Here is a 27,323-nt window from a genome sequence, read left to right as displayed (position 1 = left end):
AGTGGATCTACCATTAAAGTCCTGTTCAGGTTGACTTTCCCACGGCTGTGTTTGATTGGCTGAGCAGCAAACACATGACACCTTGGTTCACACATGTTTTATCTCAAGACCCAAAGGAGAAATCAGACCCAAACCAGTGAAAATAGCAGATCTGCAAACACGCATTCTCGCCGCGTTGCGAGCTTGTAGATCTGCTTTTTTCACTACTTCTTAGACATTTGTTTTCTAATTTAGTTAATTAGTTTTGAACTCACCCTATGTCATCACATTAAACAGTAAGTTAGAGGTTTTGAACTCACCCTATGTCATCACATTAAACAGTAAGTTAAAGGTTTTGAACTCACCCTATGTCATCACATTAAACAGTAAGTTAAAGGTTTTGAACTCACCCTATGTCATCACATTAAACAGTAAGTTAGAGGTTTTGAACTCACCCTATGTCATCACATTAAACAGTAAGTTAAAGGTTTTGAACTCACCCTATGTCATCACATTAAACAGTAAGTTAAAGGTTTTGAACTCACCCTATGTCATCACATTAAACAGTAGGTTAAAGGTTTTGAACTCACCCTATGTCATCACATTAAACAGTAAGTTAAAGGTTTTGAGCTCACCCTATGTCATCACATTAAACAGTAAGTTAAAGGTTTTGAGCTCACCCTATGTCATCACATTAAACAGTAAGTTAGAGGTTTTGAGCTCACCCTATGTCATCACATTAAACAGTAAGTTAAAGGTTTTGAGCTCACCCTATGTCATCACATTAAACAGTAAGTTAAAGGTTTTGAACTCACCCTATGTCATCACATTAAACAGTAAGTTAGAGGTTTTGAACTCACCCTATGTCATCACATTAAACAGTAAGTTAAAGGTTTTGAACTCACCCTATGTCATCACATTAAACAGTAAGTTAAAGGTTTTGAGCTCACCCTATGTCATCACATTAAACAATAAGTTAAAGGTTTTGAGCTCACCCTATGTCATCACATTAAACAGTAAGTTAAAGGTTTTGAACTCACCCTATGTCATCACATTAAACAGTAAGTTAGAGGTTTTGAGCTCACCCTATGTCATCACATTAAACAGTAAGTTAAAGGTTTTGAACTCACCCTATGTCATCACATTAAACAATAAGTTAAAGGTTTTGAGCTCACCCTATGTCATCACATTAAACAGTAAGTTAGAGGTTTTGAACTCACCCTATGTCATCACATTAAACAGTAAGTTAGAGGTTTTGAACTCACCCTATGTCATCACATTAAACAATAAGTTAAAGGTTTTGAGCTCACCCTATGTCATCACATTAAACCACACATGGGAAACATACGGCCCCCCATCTCAATACGGCCCGCGACGTCTTCAAAGGAAAAACAAAAACGAAGCAAAAATATATAACAGGCAGCATTATATAAGTGGCTTTCAATTAAATCAATTTTACTAAGTCCCAACAGAGGGCGCTGACGTGCTGTTTTTTGCAACTGTGTTCCAGCAGCGGTCACGTGTTCATTCTGCAGCCAGATGGGCCTATCAGAGAGGTGCCGGAAACAGTCGATCTGTAAGCTCACAACATGACTCAGCCACAAGGAGTTGTGAGCTTGTAGATTGGCTATTTTCAGTGCACAACATGACGGACACAACAGGTTGTGTTGCGGTGATGAAACAAACAGCAAGATGAATGCAAAAAAGCAAAAAGTTGACTCGGAATGTCGTGTCTTTAACAAAGAGTGGACATCTAAGTTTTTTGTAACATGTGCAGACAAAAAGGTAATATGTTTGATATGCAACGAGAGTGTTTCTGTGTTCAAATTATACAACATCAAGAGACATTTTACGACCAAACATGCCAAATATGGTGCAAACATGTCATCGCAGGAAAGAGAAAAAGAAGTCCTGAAACTGGCCTCCAGACTAACTTCCCAGCAGAATACTTTAACAAAGCAGTCGACCATTCAAGAAACGGCAACGAAAGTTAGCTACGTACTGTCACACAGGCTCGCACAACATAGCAAGCCGTTCTCTGATGGTGAATTTGTTAAAGACTGTATGTTGGTGGCAGCTAACATGGTTTGCCCTGAAAAGAAAACCCAGTTCGAAAATATCAGTCTCTCTCGCCGCACAGTCACACGGCGTGTGGAATTAATTGATGAAGAAGACCTGTCTGCTGAATTGTCAGAAAAGGCAGATGACTTTACATATGTTTCCATGGCACTGGATGAGAGCACAGACATCAAAGATACTGCCCAGCTACTTATTCTTATTCGAGGGATCAATGATAAGTTTGAAATAGTGGAGGAATTTCTTGCCATGGAGTCAATGAAGGGCAGAACCAGAGGAGCAGATCTCTACGACCGGGTGTCAGGCTGTTTGGAGAGGCTGAACCTGCCATGGAATAAATTGCTGAATGTGACAACAGATGGATCTCCAAACCTCACTGGCAAGAACATCGGTCTCCTGCGAAGACTGCAGGACCGGGTAAGAGAGGACAACCCCAGCGCAGATTTGATCTGCCTACACTGCATAATTCACCAGGAATCCCTGTGTAAATCTGTTTTGCAAATGGAGCATGTCGCTAAAACGGTGGTGAAAATCGTCAACTTTATTCGTGCCCGAGGGCTTAACCATCGCCAGTTCATCCAGCTGCTGGAGGAAAGGGAAACGGAGCACACTGACTTGCTCTACCACTCGAATGTTCGCTGGCTGAGCCTGGGGAAGGTGTTTCAACGTGTGTGGGAATTGAGAGCCGAAATAGCGACGTTCCTGGTCACTGTTGGGAAAGCTGAAGATTTTGCAGAGTTGCAAGATCCGGATTGCTTGTGTGACTTTGCATTCGGGGTGGATTTATTGGGGCATCTAACGAGCTCAATCTGAAGCTGCAGGGAAAGAATGCTTTTGAGCACGAGCTGTATTCACATGTGCGAGCGTTCAAAGCCAAGCTCACCCTGTTTTCCCGACAAATGAATAACAAGTGCTTCACACATTTCCAAACGCTTGCGACCCTGGATGTGCCCGCGAGCCACACTGACAGATACAGCACTACTCTCACAGCCCTCCACAGCGAGTTCAACCGCCGTTTCTCTGACTTTGCGCAGATAGAACCGGAGCTGGAGCTGGTGTCCTCTCCCCTTTCATTCGACAGCGAGAAAGCCCCCCCAAATGTGCAAATAGAACTGATTGACATCCAGAGTGACGCTGCTATCAAAGAAAAGTTTACTACATGCACGCTGGACAGTTTTTATGGCTCTCTGAATGAAACGCAGTTTCCAAACCTGCGCAAGCACGCACAGAGGATGCTTGTTTTGTTTGGCTCCACTTATGTGTGCGAACAAACCTTTTCTGTGATGAACTACAACAAGTCACGCTACAGATCACGCCTGACAGATAACCATCTCTCCTCTGTGCTGCGCATTTCAACATCAGAAATGACGCCAGACTTTGATGGACTTGTAAAGAGAGCTGACCGTCCCAATTGTTCCCATCAGGCTAAATAACGGGTAGGCAAAGCTTTTCATGATGAGTGTCATTCGTAACTACCCCACTCTCATATTACTTATTGTTGCACAACTAAAACAGAAGAGACAAGGAATGTAATGTATTTCTGTATAACGTTTTTTTTATGAACAGTAAAAGTTGTTTTGCTGTCATTCAGTGATGCAGATCTGATTGGTATTAAAAGTGAAAACAGTCACACAGTTATACAAGAAATAACAGAACAAAAAATTATTTGAGTACAGTCAATTCATGTTTATATTCATGAATATGCCATGTAATATATTTCTGTAACAGTTTTTTTTTAAAGTTGTTTTGCTGTCATTCAGTGATGCAGATCTGATTGGTATTAAAAGTGAAAACAGTCACACACAGTTATACAATAAATAACAGAACAAAAAATGATTTGAGGACAGTTAATTCATGTTTATATTCATGAATATGCCACCTATGTACAAAGTTATGCCTGTGAATATTACAAATGTCTCAATTCTTTGCAATGCAGGTATGTACTCAAAATATTAAATAAAGGTTATACTTGTGCAGTCAGCCTTGAGTCCATATTTATAAATGCAATGTGTTTCATAAGTGACCTATGAAGTGGTGAATATCAAACAATTTGTAATTTAAAAGTTGATAATGCACTGAAGTGGATGTTTATCTTTTTATTGCAACCTCAGAGTACACCAGAGTGACACATACAGCTGTAAAAAAACATTTTGTAACTGAACATTATTGTGAAGTAAGGACGCAGGCCTTCAGGCTGGGTTAATAGCCTATTGTAGTTTAACATAATTCAGCACTGTGTGTTTTAAGTTTCAATTCAAATTTCCAGTGTGCGGCCCTTCATTCACTTTATAACATTCAATGTGGCCCTCTGGAAAAAGATGTTGCCCACCCCTGCATTAAACAGTAAGTTAGAGGTTTTGAACTCACCCCATGTCATCACATTAAACAGTAAGTTAGAGGTTTTGAACTCACCCTATGTCATCACATTAAACAGTAAGTTAGAAGTTTTGAAATCACCCTATGTCATCACATTAAACAGTAAGTTAGAGGTTTTGAACTCACCCTATGTCATCACATTAAACAGTAAGTTAGAGGTTTTGAACTCACCCTATGTCATCACATTAAACAGTAAGTTAAAGGTTTTGAACTCACCCTATGTCATCACATTAAACAGTAAGTTAGGTTTTGAACTCACCCTATGTCATCACATTAAACAGTAAGTTAGAGGTTTTGAACTCACCCTATGTCATCACATTAAACAGTAAGTTAGAGGTTTTGAACTCACCCTATGTCATCACATTAAACAGTAAGTTAGAGAGGTTTTGAACTCACCCTATGTCATCACATTAAACAGTAAGTTAGAGAGGTTTTGAACTCACCCTATGTCATCACATTAAACAGTAAGTTAGAGGTTTTGAACTCACCCTATGTCATCACATTAAACAGTAAGTTAGAGAGGTTTTGAACTCACCCTATGTCATCACATTAAACAGTAAGTTAAAGGTTTTGAACTCACCCTATGTCATCACATTAAACAGTAAGTTAAAGGTTTTGAACTCACCCTATGTCATCACATTAAACAGTAAGTTAGAGGTTTTGAACTCACCCTATGTCATCACATTAAACAGTAAGTTAGAGGTTTTGAACTCACCCTATGTCATCACATTAAACAGTAAGTTAGAGAGGTTTTGAACTCACCCTATGTCATCACATTAAACAGTAAGTTAAAGGTTTTGAACTCACCCTATGTCATCACATCAAACAGTAAGTTAAAGGTTTTGAACTCACCCTATGTCATCACATTAAACAGTAAGTTAAAGGTTTTGAACTCACCCTATGTCATCACATTAAACAGTAAGTTAAAGGTTTTGAACTCACCCTATGTCATCACATTAAACAGTAAGTTAGAGGTTTTGAACTCACCCTATGTCATCACATTAAACAGTAAGTTAGAGGTTAAAGGTTAACGGTTTTGAACTCACCCTATGTCATCACATTAAACAGTAAGTTAAAGGTTTTGAACTCACCCTATGTCATCACATTAAACAGTAAGTTAAAGGTTTTGAACTCACCCTATGTCATCACATTAAACAGTAAGTTAGAGGTTTTGAACTCACCCTATGTCATCACATTAAACAGTAAGTTAGAGGTTTTGAACTCACCCTATGTCATCACATTAAACAGTAAGTTAGAGAGGTTTTGAACTCACCCTATGTCATCACATTAAACAGTAAGTTAAAGGTTTTGAACTCACCCTATGTCATCACATCAAACAGTAAGTTAAAGGTTTTGAACTCACCCTATGTCATCACATTAAACAGTAAGTTAAAGGTTTTGAACTCACCCTATGTCATCACATTAAACAGTAAGTTAAAGGTTTTGAACTCACCCTATGTCATCACATTAAACAGTAAGTTAAAGGTTTTGAACTCACCCTATGTCATCACATTAAACAGTAAGTTAAAGGTTTTGAACTCACCCTATGTCATCACATTAAACAGTAAGTTAAAGGTTTTGAACTCACCCTATGTCATCGCGGTAGACACGGGAGATAAGCACCTCCCCCTTGTGGTTGTAGATGAACAGTCCCCCAATCATCTTGATGTTCCTCACTCCTTATTGGCCATGATGAAACTACAACCACCTGAGAGGAGAGACAGACAGGGGAGAGGAGAGAGAGACAGGGGAGAGAGAGACAGACAGGGGAGAGGAGAGACAGACAGACAGGGGAGAGGAGAGAGAGACAGGGGAGAGAGAGACAGACAGGGGAGAGGAGAGAGAGACAGGGGAGAGAGAGACAGACAGGGGAGAGGAGAGAGACAGACAGGGGAGAGGAGAGAGAGACAGGGGAGAGAGAGACAGACAGGGGAGAGGAGACAGACAGACAGGGGAGAGGAGAGAGAGACAGGGGAGAGAGAGACAGACAGGGGAGAGGAGAGAGAGAGAGAGACAGACAGACAGACAGACAGACAGACAGACAGACAGACAGACAGACAGACAGACAGACAGACAGACAGGGGAGAGGAGAGAGAGACAGGGGAGAGAGAGACAGACAGGGGAGAGGAGAGAGAGACAGACAGGGGAGAGGAGAGAGAGAGAGAGACAGACAGACAGACAGACAGACAGACAGACAGACAGACAGACAGACAGACAGACAGACAGACAGACAGACAGACAGGGGAGAGGAGAGAGAGACAGGGGAGAGAGAGACAGACAGGGGAGAGGAGAGAGAGAGAGAGAGAGACAGACAGACAGACAGACAGGGGAGAGGAGAGAGAGACAGGGGGGAGAGAGACAGACAGGGGAGAGGAGAGACAGACAGGGGAGAGGAGAGAGAGACAGGGGGGAGAGAGACAGACAGGGGAGAGGAGAGACAGACAGGGGAGAGGAGAGAGAGACAGGGGAGAGAGAGACAGACAGGGGAGAGGAGAGAGAGACAGGGGGGAGAGAGACAGACAGGGGAGAGGAGAGAGAGACAGGGGGGAGAGAGACAGACAGGGGAGAGGAGAGACAGACAGGGGAGAGGAGAGACAGACAGACAGACAGGGGAGAGGAGAGAGAGACAGGGGAGAGAGAGACAGACAGGGGAGAGGAGAGAGACAGACAGGGGAGAGGAGAGACAGACAGGGGAGAGGAGAGACAGACAGACAGACAGGGGAGAGGAGAGAGACAGACAGGGGAGAGGAGAGACAGACAGACAGACAGACAGGGGAGAGGAGAGAGACAGACAGGGGAGAGGAGAGAGACAGACAGGGGAGAGGAGAGAGACAGACAGGGGAGAGAGAGAGGGGAGAGGAGAGAGAGACATCACATTAAACAGTAAGGAAAGAAAGGGGAGAAAAAAGCAACATTTTAATCTTTACCCCCAAAATGGATCATTTTTATTAAAATATATTATTTATATATTTTTAATAAGAGATAAAAATGGATTCTCCTGGTTCACACACACACACACACACACACACACACACACACACACACACACACACACACACACACACACACACACACACACACACAGCTAGGTAACTATCTACTTTTCCACCTTCACATGTGTCTCCACTTCTAATAATCACAAAATGTTGGCCAATTTTTCCCATATATTAGCCTGTAGGCGCATGGAATACCTCGCCCCAAAACACAGTCGCCCCAGGGCACCACCGGCAGTATTCACCTGGTATTCTTAACCTTAACCTCAGTAAACTATGTCTAAACCTAACCTTATTCCTGACCTTAACATCAGTAAAACTATGTCTAAACCTAACCTTATTCCTAACCTTAACCTCAGTAAAATTATGTCTAAACCTAACCTTATTCCTAACCTTAACCTCAGTAAAATTATGTCTAAACCTAACCTTATTCCTAACCTTAACCTCAGTAAAACTATGTCTAAACCTAACCTTATTCCTAACCTTAACCTCAGTAAAACTATGTCTAAACCTAACCTTATTCCTAACCTTAACCTCAGTAAAACTATGTCTAAACCTAACCTTATTCCTAACCTTAACCTCAGTAAAACTATGTCTAAACCTAACCTTATTCCTGACCTTAACGTCAGTAAAACTATGTCTAAACCTAACCTTATTCCTAACCTTAACCTCAGTAAAATTATGTCTAAACCTAACCTTATTCCTAACCTTAACCTCAGTAAAACTATGTCTAGACCTAACCTTATTCCTGACCTTAACCTCAGTAAAACTATGTCTGAACCTAACCTTATTCCTAACCTTAACCTCAGTAAAACTATGTCTAAACCTAACCTTATTCCTAACCTTAACCTCAGTAAAACTATGTCTAAACCTAACCTTATTCCTAACCTTAACCTCAGTAAAACTATGTCTAAACCTAACCTTATTCCTAACCTTAACCTCAGTAAAACTATGTCTAAACCTAACCTTATTCCTAACCTTAACCTCAGTAAAACTATGTCTAAACCTAACCTTATTCCTGACCTTAACCTCAGTAAAACTATGTCTAAACCTAACCTTATTCCTGACCTTAACCTCAGTAAAACTATGTCTAAACCTAACCTTATTCCTAACTTTAACCTCAGTAAAACTATGTCTAAACCTAACCTTATTCCTAACCTTAACCTCAGTAAAACTATGTCTAAACCTAACCTTATTCCTAACCTTAACCTCAGTAAAACTATGTCTAAACCTAACCTTATTCCTAACCTTAACCTCAGTAAAACTATGTCTAAACCTAACCTTATTCCTAACCTTAACCTCAGTAAAACTATGTCTAAACCTAACCTTATTCCTGACCTTAACATCAGTAAAACTATGTCTAAACCTAACCTTATTCCTAACATTAACCTCAGTAAAACTATGTCTAGACCTAACCTTATTCCTAACCTTAACATCAGTAAAACTATGTCTAGACCTAACCTTATTCCTAACCTTAACATCAGTAAAACTATGTCTAAACCTAACCTTATTCCTGACCTTAACCTCAGTAAAACTATGTCTAAACCTAACCTTATTCCTAACCTTAACCTCAGTAAAACTATGTCTAAACCTAACCTTATTCCTGACCTTAACCTCAGTAAAACTATGTCTAAACCTAACCTTATTCCTAACCTTAACCTCAGTAAAACTATGTCTAAACCTAACCTTATTCCTGACCTTAACCTCAGTAAAACTATGTCTAAACCTAACCTTATTCCTGACCTTAACCTCAGTAAAACTATGTCTAAACCTAACCTTATTCCTGACCTTAACCTCAGTAAAACTATGTCTAAACCTAACCTTATTCCTAACCTTAACCTCAGTAAAACTATGTCTAAACCTAACCTTATTCCTAACCTTAACCTCAGTAAAACTATGTCTAAACCTAACCTTATTCCTAACCTTAACCTCAGTAAAACTATGTCTAAACCTAACCTTATTCCTGACCTTAACCTCAGTAAAACTATGTCTAAACCTAACCTTATTCCTGACCTTAACATCAGTAAAACTATGTCTAAACCTAACCTTATTCCTAACCTTAACCTCAGTAAAACTATGTCTAAACCTAACCTTATTCCTAACCTTAACCTCAGTAAAACTATGTCTAAACCTAACCTTATTCCTAACCTTAACCTCAGTAAAACTATGTCTAAACCTAACCTTATTCCTAACCTTAACCTCAGTAAAACTATGTCTAAACCTAACCTTATTCCTGACCTTAACATCAGTAAAACTATGTCTAAACCTAACCTTATTCCTGACCTTAACCTCAGTAAAACTATGTCTAAACCTAACCTTATTCCTAACTTTAACCTCAGTAAAACTATGTCTAAACCTAACCTTATTCCTAACCTTAACCTCAGTAAAACTATGTCTAAACCTAACCTTATTCCTAACCTTAACCTCAGTAAAACTATGTCTAAACCTAACCTTATTCCTAACCTTAACCTCAGTAAAACTATGTCTAAACCTAACCTTATTCCTAACCTTAACCTCAGTAAAACTATGTCTAAACCTAACCTTATTCCTGACCTTAACATCAGTAAAACTATGTCTAAACCTAACCTTATTCCTAACATTAACCTCAGTAAAACTATGTCTAGACCTAACCTTATTCCTAACCTTAACCTCAGTAAAACTATGTCTAAACCTAACCTTATTCCTGACCTTAACCTCAGTAAAACTATGTCTAAACCTAACCTTATTCCTAACCTTAACCTCAGTAAAACTATGTCTAAACCTAACCTTATTCCTGACCTTAACCTCAGTAAAACTATGTCTAAACCTAACCTTATTCCTGACCTTAACCTCAGTAAAACTATGTCTAAACCTAACCTTATTCCTGACCTTAACCTCAGTAAAACTATGTCTAAACCTAACCTTATTCCTAACCTTAACCTCAGTAAAACTATGTCTAAACCTAACCTTATTCCTAACCTTAACCTCAGTAAAACTATGTCTAAACCTAACCTTATTCCTGACCTTAACCTCAGTAAAACTATGTCTAAACCTAACCTTATTCCTAAACTTAACCTCAGTAAAACTATGTCTAAACCTAACCTTATTCCTAACCTTAACCTCAGTAAAACTATGTCTAGACCTAACCTTATTCCTGACCTTAACCTCAGTAAAACTATGTCTAGACCTAACCTTATTCCTGACCTTAACATCAGTAAAACTATGTCTAAACCTAACCTTATTCCTAACATTAACCTCAGTAAAACTATGTCTAGACCTAACCTTATTCCTAACCTTAACCTCAGTAAAACTATGTCTAAACCTAACCTTATTCCTAACCTTAACCTCAGTAAAACTATGTCTAGACCTAACCTTATTCCTAAACTTAACCTCAGTAAAACTATGTCTAAACCTAACCTTATTCCTAACCTTAACATCAGTAAAACTATGTCTAAACCTAACCTTATTCCTGACCTTAACATCAGTAAATCTATGTCTAAACCTAACCTTATTCCTAACCTTAACCTCAGTAAAACTATGTCTAAACCTAACCTTATTCCTAACCTTAACATCAGTAAAACTATGTCTAAACCTAACCTTATTCCTAACCTTAACATCAGTAAAACTATGTCTAAACCTAACCTTATTCCTGACCTTAACATCAGTAAAACAAATAGAACCACTGGTGTATTAGGGTTAGTTAGTGTAACTGGTGTATTAGGGTTAGTTAGGGTAACTGGTGTATTAGGGTTAGTTAGTGTAACTGGTGTATTAGGGTTAGTTAGTGTAACTGGTGTATTAGGGTTAGTTAGTGTAACTGGTGTATTAGGGTTAGTTAGTGTAACTGGTGTATTAGGGTTAGTTAGTGTAACTGGTGTATTAGGGTTAGTTAGTGTAACTGGTGTATTAGGGTTAGTTAGTGTAACTGGTGTATTAGGGTTAGTTAGTGTAACTGGTGTATTAGGGTTAGTTAGTGTAACTGGTGTATTAGGGTTAGTTAGTGTAACTGGTGTATTTTGGTGTATTTTGGGGCGAGTGTTCCGGTTACCAACACAAGCCGTCACTCTGGCTGGTAACCGTGGGCACCAAAACCATCTGGGCACTAGGGACATGTGGGCACCAAAACCATCTGGGCACTAGGGACATGTGGGCACCAAAACCATCTGGGCACTAGGGACATGTGGGCACCAAAACCATCTGGGCACTAGGGACATGTGGGCACTAGGGACATGTGGGCACCAAAACCATCTTGGCACTAGGGACATGTGGGCACCAAAACCATCTGGGCACTAGGGACATGTGGGCACCAAAACCATCTTGGCACTAGGGACATGTGGGCACTAGGGGCATCTGGGCACTAGGGACATGTGGGCACTAGGGACATCTGGGCACTAGGGGCATGTGGGCACCTGGACGGCTGATCTTTTCACTCTGAGCTGCATAAGTCACCACCAATTATTCTAAGATGTATTTATTAACCAGACAAACCAGACAGACAGACAGACAGACAGACAGACAGACAGACAGACAGACAGACAGACAGACAGACAGACAACCAGACAGACAACCAGACAGACAGACAGACAGACAGACAGACAGACAGACAGACAGACAACCAGACAGACAGACAACCAGACAAACCAGACAGACAACCAGACAGACAGACAGACAACCAGACAGACAGACAGACAGACAGACAGACAGACAGACAGACAACCAGACAGACAGACAGACAACCAGACAGACAGACAACCAGACAGACAAACCAGACAGACAACCAGACAGACAGACAAAAAGAGAAAGAGAGAAAAGGAGGAGTATGAAGGGAGGAATGGAGGAGAAAATGAGAAGTGAGACCATGTGCTGAGTCTGACCCACATTACAGGGAAACCGTTGTCTGACACATCCTCTCTCTCTTTCATCACTATGTCCCCCTTCCTCTCTCTCTCTTTCATCACTATGTCCCCCTTCCTCTCTCTCTCTCTCTCTCTCTCTCTCTCTCCCCTCTCTCTCTTTCATCACTATGTCCCCCTTCCTCTCTCTCTCTCTCTCTCTCTCTCTCCCCTCTCTCTCTTTCATCACTATGTCCCCCTTCCTCTCTCTCTCTCTCTCTCTCTCTCTCCCCTCTCTCTCTTTCATCACTATGTCCCCCTTCCTCTCTCTCTCTCTTTCATCACTATGTCCCCCTTCCTCTCTCTCTATCACATCCTCTCCCCTCTCTCTCTTTCATCACATCTCTAACTATTTACATTTAATTTAAATCATTCTGTGAAATACACCCTGTTTAATATAAATAACTCTATTTACATTTAAATCATTCTGTGAAATACACCCTGTTTAATATAAATAACTATTTACATTTCATTTAAATCATTCTGTGAAATACACCCTGTTTAATATAAATAATTCTATTTACATTTCATTTAAATCATTCTGTGAAATACACCCTGTTTAATATAAATAACTCTATTTACATTTCATTTAAATCATTCTGTGAAATACACTATTCAATTTCATTCAAAGTTCACCATTTAATAAAAGAGATCTATTCACATTAAAGATCAGATCTATTCACATTAAAGATCAGATCTATTCACATTAAAGATCAGATCTATTCACATTAAAGAGCAGATCTATTCACATTAAAGAGCAGATCTATTCACATTAAAGATCAGATCTATTCACATTAAAGATCAGATCTATTCACATTAAAGATCAAATCTATTCACATTAAAGATCAGATCTATTCACATTAAAGATCAAATCTATTCACATTAAAGATCAGATCTATTCACATTAAAGATCAAATCTATTCACATTAAAGAGCAGATCTATTCACATTAAAGATCAGATCTATTCACATTAAAGATCAGATCTATTCACATTAAAGAGCAGCAGATCTATTAAAGATCAGATCTATTCACATTAAAGATCAGATCTATTCACATTAAAGAGCAGATCTATTCACATTAAAGATCAGATCTATTCACATTAAAGATCAGATCTATTCACATTAAAGATCAGATCTATTCACATTAAAGAGCAGATCTATTCACATTAAAGATCAAATCTATTCACATTAAAGATCAGATCTATTCACATTAAAGAGCAGCAGATCTATTCACAACACAAGTTAAGTTAAGTTAGACAACGGAGTTGAGGCCAAAAACAGTCAGTTTCCTGCTTTCTAATCTAAAGGACAATAATGTGATGGTGATGACTTGTAGTCTCCTAGGTAGGAGACTTGTAGTCTCCTAGGTAGGAGACTTGTAGTCTCCTAGATAGGAGACTTGTAGTCTCCTAGGTAGGACACTTGTAGTCTCCTAGGTAGGACACTTGTAGTCTCCTACCTAGGAGACTTGTAGTCTCCTAGGTAGGACACTTGTAGTCTCCTAGGTAGGACACTTGTAAGTCTCCTAGGTAGGACACTTGTAAGTCTCCTACCTAGGAGACATTTACATCTTTCCACCGGTCATCAAATTGTTGTCTCAGGAATGCTACAAAAACATTGTGTGAACTACTCCTTTAAGTCTGGCCTGCATCCACACTAGCAGACATCTTATTGGCTAAAGACAAAGTATGTCATCTTATTGGCTAATAAATACATTATGTCTTCCTGTTAAACAATAACAATAATAATAATAATAATAATAAGTCTTATGAATGAATCAGTTCTCATTCATTCATATAACAGAATACTATGGAATGGAGCAGAAACACACACACACACACACACACACACACACACACACACACACACACACACACACACAGGATTAGACAGATCAGAAGGTGTCGTGACCAGGCAGCACAAGGTGCACCAAACAGCTGATCTACAAGCACTAGTAGCTTGTAGATCAGATCTCATCAATCAGACACTACAGTCATTTCTGCCTCTTTTGTTTTTCTCTTAATTGACCCATTAGGTCCATATGCACACACACACACACACACACACACACACACACACACACACACACACACACACACACACACACACACACACACACACAGGGATTCGAACCCGCGGTCAATGCCACCCCTATAGATCTAAAGGAGCGTTGTGAGGCTTTAGTTCAGATGTTTACACAATGTTCAGCTGGTTAACTGGTGTGACCAGACTGCTTAATAACTGGTTAACTGGTCAAGATGTCTGCCCCCCCCTCCCCCTCACATCCATAATAATATGCAAATCAATCCTCTTCCTCCATAAAGCATGTCAGTCTCTCTTATTGTTTCATAAAATAAACTCATTAATTAATGAAACGTCATCAATTAAAAGCTTGACCTTCACATTAAAACGGATCACAGTTAGCTTAGCTTCATGCTACATGCTATAGCTAGCATTAGCGTTAGCATCGCGTCAGAAAGGCCTTAAGGGTGAAACAACGTGAAATAAAAACATGTTTAAATGAATAAAAAGCCTCTTAATGCTCTCTTACCCTGAATGTTGTTCCTCACAGGCCGAAGGTTCGATGCCCTGCTGTCCGTACCGTACCGTCCCGCTGCTGTGTGTGTGTATAGCAGTGTGTAGTCAGGGTGTGTACTTCTGTCTCTGAGCCTCTTCTATCTCAACATCCCATGGCCCGTAGAGACAGACTGCTGCCTGGCTGCTGATTGGACGATCCCAGTCAGGTTGTGAGGGGCAACCGTTTTTTTCACTCTCTCGCTGTGTGAGCAGGAAATACTTTTTTCATTCATTTATTGTCTCCACCAGGCAGAAAGGCATGGCGAGAGAGTATGTTTTACCCCCTGTCCGTCCGTCCGTGTGTGTGTCCGTCTGTCTGTCCGTCCGTCCGTTAGCAGCTAATCTCCGGCACCGTTGGCCCGCCCGCTGTGAAACTGTGCACACACACTCCCTGGATGCCAATTCAGAACCTTTGGCCCAAATGTTTCAGATTGGCCTGTTATAGCGCCACCAGGAGGCCGATATGTGCAAAACACATTTATTGATACTATACTTTTTTTTGTCCAAACATCACACAAATCAGTACACAGTATCTCTATAGTCATGTGATCAACACAAATTTATCCGATTTCCCCTATTCCATCCTGATTGCCTAAGATTGGCTTCCAAAGTTTGCAGGATTGGTCCGTTTTGAACAAAATGCCTCAATTCATGAACGCAGCTTGCGATTCCCGTGAAATTTCACACGCACATTTCTATTAGGCCGAGGAAGAAATGTCACCCTTTTCACATTGGCCTGTTATAGCGCCACCAGCAGGTCTAATTTTGCAAAACACATTTTTGGAACAAAATTCCTCAAATCATGAATGCAGTGTCCGATTGCAGTGAAAATTCCTTGAACAAATGGCACCCTTTTGACATTGGCCTATTATAGCGCCACCAGGAGGCCACAATAACGTACCTGACCTGGTGGAGACCTGTGCTCTGAGGAGCACTTTTTCTAGTTTTTTATCTTTTTATGGACTGGACTGTTATAATATATATATCATAAATAATATTACTATCTGTTGTGTCCCAACCATAACATGTCAACTCCGTCAGTCCTTCTAAATCCAAAATAAAAAAAATAAAAAAAGAAGTGTATTCTATTAGCATTAATAGAACCTAAGCAAATAAACTCACTACGACTGTGAAAAAACATGAATATGAATTAAGTACAAGGAGTCAAGGACCCAATGGAAACAAGCCGTTAGGCTAACCCTTGTATTTTAAACTGTACTTTCGTGTGCTTTGTCTCTGCAAACTTCTACATTTAAGTATTCAATCAATCAATCAATCAATCAATCAATGTCAACTCTGTCAGATATGCCATCTTATGGAGATGACATTACATGGTTTAATAATCAACACTTTGATCTTTTAAAATATATTAATAACACAGAAGTAGAATTATTTGGTTCATTTTATCAGCAAAAAGGAAAGAAAGACAAGAATAGTCTGTCTATCACTCTGTGCGTGTGCATGCGTGCGTGCGTATGTGTGTGTGCGCGTGCTTCCGCAGTGACAGTGCGGCGTCCTCCCAGGCGATGGGATCCAGTGAAGAGTCAGCTGACATTAACACAGTGACGTCATGACGCTCCAACAGGAAAAAGGCGCGGCTGTAACAATGTTGGAACCCCGCCCTGAACCACGCCCCCTGCAGGCTGTAGGGTGCGTTCGGAAATACAGCACTGAGTGCACTGGCCAATACAAACTAAAACTAATATTATATATACATGTTACTAATTATATTTATTTATAAATATTACTAATTACATAATATTATATATAGATATGACTAATAATAACCCTGCAGGCTGCTGATGATAACAATAATATATACATATGACTAATTATAATTATACATACTAATAACACTGCCGGCTGATAACAAATTATAAACAATATGATTTATATTATTACATAATTATATATAAACATGACTAATAATAACCCTGCAGGATGTTGATGACACATTATAAACTATAAATAATGTCTATATTGTGATTGTGAGTAATCATTACTAGAGTGTTCGTTCAGTAACAGTGTTAAATAGATCTATATTGTGATAGTAATCATTACTATAGAGTGTTTGTTCAGTAACAGTGTTAAATAGATCTATATTGTGATAGTAATCATTGCTATAGAGTGTTTGTTCAGTAACAGTGTTAAATAGATCTATATTGTGATGATAGTAATCATTGCTATAGAGTGTTTGTTCAGTAACAGTGTTAAATAGCTCTATATTGTGATAGTAATCATTACTATAGTGTTTGTTCAGTAACAGTGTTAAATAGCTCTATATTGTGATAGTAATCATTACTATAGAGTGTTTGTTCAGTAACAGTGTTAAATAGATCTATATTGTGATAGTAATCATTGCTATAGAGTGTTTGTTCAGTAACAGTGTTAAATAGATCTATATTGTGATGATAGTAATCATTGCTATAGTGTTTGTTCAGTAACAGTGTTAAATAGCTCTATATTGTGATAGTAATCATTACTATAGTGTTTGTTCAGTAACAGTGTTAAATAGCTCTATATTGTGATAGTAATCATTACTATAGAGTGTTTGTTCAGTAACAGTGTTAAATAGCTCTATATTGTGATAGTAATCATTACTATAGTGTTTGTTCAGTAACAGTGTTAAATAGATCATATTGTGATAGTAATCATTACTATAGAGTGTTTGTTCAGTAACAGTGTTAAATAGCTCTATATTGTGATAGTAATCATTACTATAGAGTGTTTGTTCAGTAACAGTGTTAAATAGCTCTATATTGTGATAGTAATCATTGCTATAGTGTTTGTTCAGTAACAGTGTTAAATAGATCATATTGTGATAGTAATCATTACTATAGTGTTTGTTCAGTAACAGTGTTAAATAGCTCTATATTGTGATAGTAATCATTACTATAGAGTGTTTGTTCAGTAACAGTGTTAAATAGCTCTATATTGTGATAGTAATCATTACTATAGTGTTTGTTCAGTAACAGTGTTAAATAGATCTATATTGTGATAGTAATCATTACTATAGAGTGTTTGTTCAGTAACAGTGTTAAATAGCTCTATATTGTGATAGTAATCATTACTATAGTGTTTGTTCAGTAACAGTGTTAAATAGATCTATATTGTGATAGTAATCATTACTATAGAGTGTTTGTTCAGTAACAGTGTTAAATAGATCTATATTGTGATAGTAATCATTACTATAGAGTGTTTGTTCAGTAACAGTGTTAAATAGCTCTATATTGTGATAGTAATCATTACTATAGAGTGTTTGTTCAGTAACAGGGCTCTACCTGTCTCTCCAGCTCTTTATTAAACAGAAAATGCATTTTCCGGTCAGTATACCACTTTTACCCAATCAGGATAGAGAACTCAGTTAAGGTTTCACTTGTTTAATCTGTATCTAATTTACAATTAACAAATGCTAACCCTAAATTGAAAATTGTAAACAGAAACAAGTGAAATTGGAATCTCTCTCTCTCACACACACACACACACACACACACACACACACACACACACACACACACACACACACACACACACACACACACACACACACACACACACACACACAAATGACACACACACACAAATGACACAGAGAATCAAGGTAAAGTCATAAAACTATATTTATAAATAAAAAGACATTTTTCCTCAGTAAAAGAGTAGTGTGAAAGTCATGGTAAGAAATATTTTTGTTCACTTTTATACATTATGACAGACAGAGACACAAACTGCTCTGGATCACTGAATGGAGCTTTAAAATGTCCTTTAAAAATCGTTCTTCAAGCTGGAAGTTTAGTGTTGAAATTATGAAAACTATTTGCAACCAGCTACATACACACACACACAGGGTTATACACACACACACACACACACACACATACACATACACAGACACACACACACACACACACACACACACACACACACACACACACACACACACACACACACACACACACACACACACACACACACACACACACACACACACACACACACACACACACACACACACACACACTATATAAAACGAAGGCATTCTTACAGAAGGACGTTATTTCTCTTTTTCACTACAAACATGTTTTGAGTTTCTTTCTCTCTTTAAGTCAAACATAGAAACATCAGGTTAGAGTTTGTTCACTTTGTTATTATGAGGTCAACGAGGTCAACGAGGGGAAGAAAGACATGAATGAAGAGATGGAGACTATGAGAGGGGGGGGGAGTGAAGAGAAAGAAAGAAAGACCTCTTCTCTCCATATTCTACCTTTTGGTGTTTTTTCTTAAATGAACGTCCTACCTGACCACACTACAGCGTCACACAGAGGATCAAAAGTAGCAGATCTACAAGATGGAAAGCTTGTAGATCTGCTACTTTTGATGCTTTTGAATTTGAATCCTGAAAAGTAACAGTTTTAGACATTATGAGGTTTCCAACTGACAGACGGAAGGAAAAAAAAAAAACATCCACGCTGAAAAGCGTGGAGTCATCGTTCCCCCCTCCTCCTCCTCCTCCCCTCCTCGTTTCCTTCCTCCCACTTCCTGTGTCCTCTCCTGGCTCTGTCTTGTCCCCACGTAAACTCCTTCCCCAACAGGAAGGGGAAACAGAGAAAAGGCGCTTTGGTTCCATGTGAAGGCTGTGGGGAGGGTTCTTCACTGAAGAAAAGTACTTTATGCCTGATTTATAATCCAGTTGCACAGAAAGTTTTTTAAAACATTTTTTTAGGTCTACTACAGTAGGTCTACTACAGTAGGTCTACTACAGTAGGTCTACTACAGTAGGCTGGTTGTTTTCTGTTTCAGACACCCAAGCATAAATCAGATTTCACAAATTGGAAGAAAAGCGCAAAGAGAAGAGGGAGCGGTTCTGTCAACGGTTCTATCAACGGTTCTGTCAACGGTCCTGTCAACGGTCCTATCAACGGTCCTGTCAACGGTTCTATCAACGGTTCTGTCAACGGTCCTGTCAACGGTCCTGTCAACGGTCCTGTCAACGGTTCTGTCAACGGTCCTGTCAACGGTCCTGTCAACGGTTCTATCAACGGTTGTGTCAACGGTCCTGTCAACGGTTCTATCAACGGTCCTGTCAACGGTCCTATCAACGGTTCTGTCAACGGTCCTGTCAACGGTCCTGTCAACGGTCCTGTCAACGGTCCTGTCAACGGTCGTGTCAACGGTCGTGTCAACGGTCGTGTCAACGGTTCTGTCAACGGTTGTGTCAACGGTTCTGTCAACGGTTCTGTCAACGGTCGTGTCAACGGTCGTGTCAACGGTTCTGTCAACGGTTGTGTCAACGGTTCTGTCAACGGTTCTGTCAACGGTCGTGTCAACGGTCGTGTCAACGGTCGTGTCAACGGTCGTGTCAACGGTCCTGTCAACGGTCGTGTCAACGGTCCTGTCAACGGTCCTGTCAACGGTCCTGTCAACGGTCGTGTCAACGGTCGTGTCAACGGTCGTGTCAACGGTCGTGTCAACGGTTCTGTCAACGGTTGTGTCAACGGTTCTGTCAACGGTTCTGTCAACGGTTCTGTCAACGACAACATTCCTGGATGAAGGAAGCAGACCAGAAGTGGTCTGGATGTGTCAGTATGTACATCCTGACCAGAAGTGTCAGGATGGCTCCTTTCTGTCATTCTCTGTGTTTAAAGGGGAAGATTGTTTTATTTTAAACATGGGCCCTTATTCCAGATCTTTTGGGCCAAAAATGACTGTAATTGGTCCATTTGATTGCCTCTGGATCGCCGCTTTCCCAGAGTGATAATACATTTTAATAATAATAAAAATATTTATTATAGTATTATCATCATTATTGTGTTTTTTTACCTTTTGTGGTCCAAATGATCTAAACAAGTATAAGGCCCGTGTTTAGAAACTAAAAACCCTTTTTTTAAAACAAAACAAAAAAACCAAGACAACAGGAAGCTGTGTGTGGTCACATGATGGGTGGTCACATGACATGGTCACATGACGTCCACAAAGAACTCCCCGGGGTTTCCCACGGCCAAGCGCAGGGACTGGCGGGAGGCGGTGAGCTCCGGCGGTACGGAGGACATCTCCCTGCCCCCCTGGGGGGCCCCAGGGGCCCCGGGGGCCGGGGGGGGCTGGGGGGGCAGGCCGGGGGGCCCGTACACCAGGCCCCCCCCGTAGGAAAGCGAGTGACCACTGCGGTGGCTTAAGGAGCTGCGGACGCTTCGCTCGCTGGGGGCCCCCAGAGAGCGCTCGCTGGGGGCCCCCAGAGAGCGCTCGCTGGGGGCCCCCAGAGAGCGCTCGCTGGGGGCCCGGTGGTTCCGCAACTCTCCGGACTCGCTGCCGCTTCCTCCCGACTTCCGACCCTCGTTGTTCTTACTGCAGTTTGACCCACTGCTTCCTGTAACATAATATTAACATAATATTAACATAACATTAGCATAATATTAACATAATATTAACCCAGGAACAGGAACCAGCTAAATCAATTTTTCCACTTTTGCATTTGTTTCCATAAATCAGGGCCATTGAACCCTTTACGTCTGTGTGTTGATTAAAACAATATTGAACCAATGAAAAGTGTTAAAAAGTGCTTCTGACAAAACCAGCTAAATCCATCGGAACTTCAAACTTTCTGCTAAACCAGCTAAGTTCACCATAGGGGGGTGGAGTTACCTGGTTTAGCTGACTCTTGGCTCCACCCCCTTTTGACCTCCAACCTCATTGTGAGCTTGGAGGTCCATTCAGCTGTTCTCTCACACACACACACACACACACACACACACACACACACACACACACACACACACACACACACACACACACACACACACACACACACACACACACACACACACACACACACACACACACACACACACACAGCTGTTCTAATCAATGATGAACAAAACCTCCTAACTCCACTTTTTTTTTGTTTTTGTCATTTCCTGAAAAGTGAACATGTTGGATTTAGCTGGTTGCTGCCGGACAGCAGAGACACTGCTTCCTGTAACATAATATTAACATAATATTAACATAATATTAACCCTAACCCTAATACATTATATATATTATATATACTGCTTCCTGCAACATAATAATATATTAAATATATTATATAGTGTTTTTCTACTTCTTACTGCAGTAAAAACAACATCATAATAATAAGAGCTCAGATGTATTAAGATAGATTCCCAAAGTCACATAAAAGAAAAGGAACTTCATTAAGAAAAAACTAAAAGAATAAGATAAGTTCTAGATACAAATAAATAAATAGACGATTCAGTCAGTTATAATTATAATGTATAATAGATCATATATAAATATAGATTGAGTTGTTATAATGTATAATAGATCATATATAAATATAGATTGAGTTGTTATAATGTTTAATAGATCATATATAAATATAGATTGAGTTGTTATAATCTAACTATATAAATGGCGAGCGACTTCCGCACCCTCGGTGGCGACACCCCACAGCTCTGTTATCGAATAAACAACGCACCGCCAGACCTCATGTCGCCAACTGACTCGCCACGGCGGCCGCGCTGAATTTACGCGTCGCGTAGGGGACATCTCATTGCTCACTACACCTTTTCCACCGCGCAACATAATTAATTCTACTCACCAAATGTCGGACAAAACGGAAGGGGAGGCAGCTTCGTACCGTTTACCGTGCACACCACCGACACCGCACGGCGACGGGTTTCGCCGAAACAACACGAGCGGCCGCCATTGCACTCTGCCCATGTCCTCCACAACACCACACACACAGCTCCTTTGCTTCAACCCCCCCCCCCTTCTTACGTACGTCCTTTGTTCCACCCAGGCCGTTACTTTCACTTCACTCATGTCTCGATCACAATATGTCCGTCCTTCACGTGCCATGTTCATCCCAAACACAAAAACAAACAGCCACGGCCACAGAACAGCACGCTGCCCAGGGAAATCTGGTAAACAAACCTGCCTAGGTTCATGACACCACAGGACTCGACAGTGATGTCATCATTATGCAACCCGGAAGTACAAATACCAAGGATAGGTCAGTGATGTCAGTCGGGTTGCCAAGTTTGCTGCCAGGTTTTAAAAAACAAGCGACAGAAACAAGCAAACCGTGCATGAAAAAAAAAAAAACTGCCGAAGGGGTCCGCCATGTTCCAGGGGGGTCCCCGGGGGTCCCAACACTCACAGGGGTCGGCGGACCACCAGGGGGTCCGCGGACCACCAAAGTAACAATCACTATTAACATTTTTTCCAATTTTTTTTTTTTTTTTTTTTTTTTTTTTTCCTTTTGGACACTTTTACTCCGGCGATTTGGGTACCCCAATATACACGCACCCACGCTGGGCCCCGTGCGCGGCTGGTATTGTATAATAGATCATATATAAATATAGATTGAGTTGTTATAATGTTTAATAGATCATATATAAATATAGATTGAGTTGTTATAATGTTTAATAGATCATATATAAATATAGATTGAGTTGTTATAATGTTTAATAGATCATATATAAATATAGATTGAGTTGTTATAATGTTTAATAGATCATATATAAATATAGATTGAGTTGTTATAATGTTTAATAGATCATATATAAATATAGATTGAGTTGTTATAATGTAGAATAGATCATATATAAATATAGATTGAGTTGTTATAATGTTTAATAGATCATATATAAATATAGATTGAGTTGTTATAATGTATAATAGATCATATATAAATATAGATTGAGTTGTTATAATGTTTAATAGATCATATATAAATATAGATTGAGTTGTTATAATGTTTAATAGATCATATATAAATATAGATTGAGTTGTTATAATGTTTAATAGATCATATATAAATATAGATTGAGTTGTTATAATGTTTAATAGATCATATATACATATAGATTGAGTTGTTATAATGTTTAATAGATCATATATAAATATAGATTGAGTTGTTATAATGTTTAATAGATCATATATAAATATAGATTGAGTTGTTATAATGTATAATAGATCATATATACATATAGATTGAGTTGTTATAATGTTTAATAGATCATATATAAATATAGATTGAGTTGTTATAATGTTTAATAGATCATATATAAATATAGATTGAGTTGTTATAATGTTTAATAGATCATATATAAATATAGATTGAGTTGTTATAATGTTTAATAGATCATATATAAATATAGATTGAGTTGTTATAATGTAGAATAGAACTCACCACTGTGCTGGCTGCCTGCGCTGCCCCCTGCTGGGAAGGGGTGGGGGGATGGGGACGGGGGGGTGAAGGGGAACTGGTAAGGCAGCGGCATGGGCCAGGGGGCCGACCCGGGGTGGGGGAGGGGGGGCACGGTGTCCTGGTCCGAAGCCCCCCCACTGGACCCATCATGGTCCTGGAGAGACAGGTGGGTCATGTCTGGAGGACAAGAAGGGACAATTAGAGACATACAGAGACATGGACAATTAGAGACATACAGAGACATGGACAATTAGAGACATACAGAGACATGGACAATTAGAGACATACAGAGACATGGACAATTAGAGACATACAGAGACATGGACAATTAGAGACATACAGAGACATGGACAATTAGAGACATACAGAGACATGGACAATTAGAGACATACAGAGACATGGACAATTAGAGACATACAGAGACATGGACAATTAGACATACAGAGACATGGACAATTAGAGACATACAGAGACATGGACAATTAGACATACAGAGACATGGACAATTAGAGACATACAGAGACATGGACAATTAGAGACATACAGAGACATGGACAATTAGAGACATACAGAGAGACAATTAGAGACATACAGAGACGTGGACAATTAGAGACATACAGAGACAGGGACAATTAGAGACATACAGAGAGACAATTAGAGACATAAAGAGAGACAATTAGAGACATACAGAGAAACAATTAGAGACATACAGAGACATGGTCAATTAGAGACATACAGAGAGACAATTAGAGACATACAGAGAGACAATTAGAGACATACAGAGAGACAATTAGAGACATACAGAGAAACAATTAGAGACATACAGAGACATGGTCAATTAGAGACATACAGAGACATGGTCAATTAGAGACATATAGAGAGACAATTAGAGACATATAGAGAGACAATTAGAGACATAAAGAGAGACAATTAGAGACATACAGAGAGACAATTAGAGACATACAGAGACATGGTCAATTAGAGACATACAGAGAGACAATTATTTGTTGGAACTTTTAAAAACGACCAAAAACAAAGTTACAGTGTTACAGTACGTACTACACACAGTAGTAACACTGTACACACTCTGTGTGTGTGTGTGTGTGTGTGTGTGTGTGTGTGTGTGTGTGTGTGTGTGTGTGTGTGTGTGTGTGTGTGTGTGTGTTGACTCACTACCACACAGGTCTCCAAAGATGTAGTAACACTGCTCAGAGAAGGTGATCTTGTTGACGGTGTGACGGATGAATCCAGCCTTCAGCAGGTTGCTGGCGTACTTCCTGCTCTCCCTCCGGTCTGAGAACCCTTCTACATGATGGAAGAGCCAGTCCACTACGTCTGAGCCTACACACACACACACACACACACACACACACACACACACACACACACACACACACACACACACACACACACACACACACACACACACACACACACACACACACACACACACACACACACACACACACACACACACACACACACACAGTTAGAGAACCCTTCGACATGATGAACAGCCAGTCCACCACATCTGAGACAATCTACAATCTTACAACTATAATTGACAAAAGCTCCAAAAGTTCGTCCGGGATTCGCAAGCACAGGATCACTCCCCATGCCTCCAAGACCCGCCTCCAAGACCCGCCTCCAAGACCCGCCACAGACTGTTGATCAGAGCTATGGCTATGTTTTAGACATCTTACCTCACCTCCATCAGTGATCACACTCTATGTTTTAGACATCTTACCTCACCTCCATCAGTGATCACACTCTATGTTTTAGACATCTTACCTCACCTCCATCAGTGATCACACTCTATGTTTTAGACATCTTACCTCACCTCCATCAGTGATCAGACTCTATGTTTTAGACATCTTACCTCACCTCCATCAGTGATCACACTCTATGTTTTAGACATCTTACCTCACCTCCATCAGTGATCACACTCTATGTTTTAGACATCTTACCTCACCTCCATCAGTGATCACACTCTATGTTTTAGACATCTTACCTCACCTCCATCAGTGATCAGACTCTATGTTTTAGACATCTTACCTCACCTCCATCAGTGATCAGACTCTATGTTTCACCTCCATCAGTGATCAGACTCTATGTTTTAGACATCTTACCTCACCTCCATCAGTGATCACACTCTATGTTTTAGACATCTTACCTCACCTCTATCAGTGATCAGACTCTATGTTTTAGACATCTTACCTCACCTCCATCAGTGATCACACTCTATGTTTTAGACATCTTACCTCACCTCCATCACTGACACACTCTATGTTTTAGACATCTTACCTCACCTCCATCAGTGATCACACTCTATGTTTTAGACATCTTACCTCACCTCCATCAGTGATCACACTCTATGTTTCACCTCCATCAGTGATCACACTCTATGTTTTAGACATCTTACCTCACCTCCATCAGTGATCACACTCTATGTTTTAGACATCTTACCTCACCTCCATCAGTGATCACACTCTATGTTTTAGACATCTTACCTCACCTCTATCAGTGATCAGACTCTATGTTTCACCTCCATCAGTGATCACACTCTATGTTTTAGACATCTTACCTCACCTCCATCAGTGATCACACTCTATGTTTTAGACATCTTACCTCACCTCTATCAGTGATCAGACTCTATGTTTCACCTCCATCAGTGATCACACTCTATGTTTTAGACATCTTACCTCACCTCCATCAGTGATCACACTCTATGTTTTAGACAGGTTGACATAGCAATCAGATACAGCAAGTCTGACCTCTTTATCACATGAGGGCTATTAGGGCCGCAAAGCAAAGCGGGGAGGGGGGAGAGGAGAGGAGCCGAGAGGAGAGGAGAGGCCAGAGAGGCCGGACTTCGCATGACGTGTGTGCAGAGTGACTAGGCCAGCAAAGGCCGCCCTCCTGGTTCATAAATATCTCTTACAGAGCCATGCCACGGAAAAGAAAACTATCTCTGGGCCGTCGGACCCGAGACCCAAACGCAAGTGTTTGCTTCGTGCAGGAGAACATCTAAACGCAACACGCTGTAAAAGCAAGAGCGTAAAGCGTAAAAGGACCACAAAGAAGGACAGAAACTTCAGAAGAGCATGGACACCTCCACACCAACCCACACAAATAGTTGACTTTCATACACCAAGTATGGATAGCGTCTGCAATGCATGATATGCTGTCATGTTCCCTTGGGAAACATCAAAAGGTCCTGTTGGTAAGAAGTCCTTCTGTGACTGTT

General features: G+C 40.1%; 2 protein-coding genes across 2 annotated transcripts in view; both read right to left on the bottom strand.

The window, feature by feature from the left end:
• Positions 1-14,984, bottom strand: part of LOC311044739 (AP-2 complex subunit mu-A-like) — a 36,606-nt gene extending 21,622 nt beyond the window's left edge. Inside the window, exons 1-2 of the mRNA XM_084056500.1 lie at positions 14,846-14,984; positions 6,020-6,139 (exon numbers count right to left, since the gene is read on the bottom strand). Of these exons, the coding sequence (XP_083912626.1) occupies positions 6,020-6,093 (74 nt within the window). The 5' untranslated portion in view covers positions 6,094-6,139; positions 14,846-14,984. The remainder of the gene's footprint in view (positions 1-6,019; positions 6,140-14,845) is intronic.
• A 5,463-nt stretch (positions 14,985-20,447) lies between these two features.
• The window catches only part of LOC311045313 (segment polarity protein dishevelled homolog DVL-3-like), a 48,456-nt gene continuing 41,580 nt past the window's right edge, over positions 20,448-27,323 (bottom strand). The window contains exons 13-15 of the mRNA XM_084057148.1: positions 25,250-25,417; positions 24,059-24,253; positions 20,448-21,232 (exon numbers count right to left, since the gene is read on the bottom strand). Of these exons, the coding sequence (XP_083913274.1) occupies positions 20,826-21,232; positions 24,059-24,253; positions 25,250-25,417 (770 nt within the window). The 3' untranslated portion in view covers positions 20,448-20,825. The remainder of the gene's footprint in view (positions 21,233-24,058; positions 24,254-25,249; positions 25,418-27,323) is intronic.

This window comes from Gymnoscopelus microlampas (assembly GCF_963454915.1).
Source record: "Gymnoscopelus microlampas genome assembly, chromosome: 5".
Lineage (NCBI taxonomy): Eukaryota > Metazoa > Chordata > Actinopteri > Myctophiformes > Myctophidae > Gymnoscopelus > Gymnoscopelus microlampas.
Note: the sequence above shows the minus strand (reverse complement) of the source record. Positions and strands in the feature narration are given on the sequence as shown.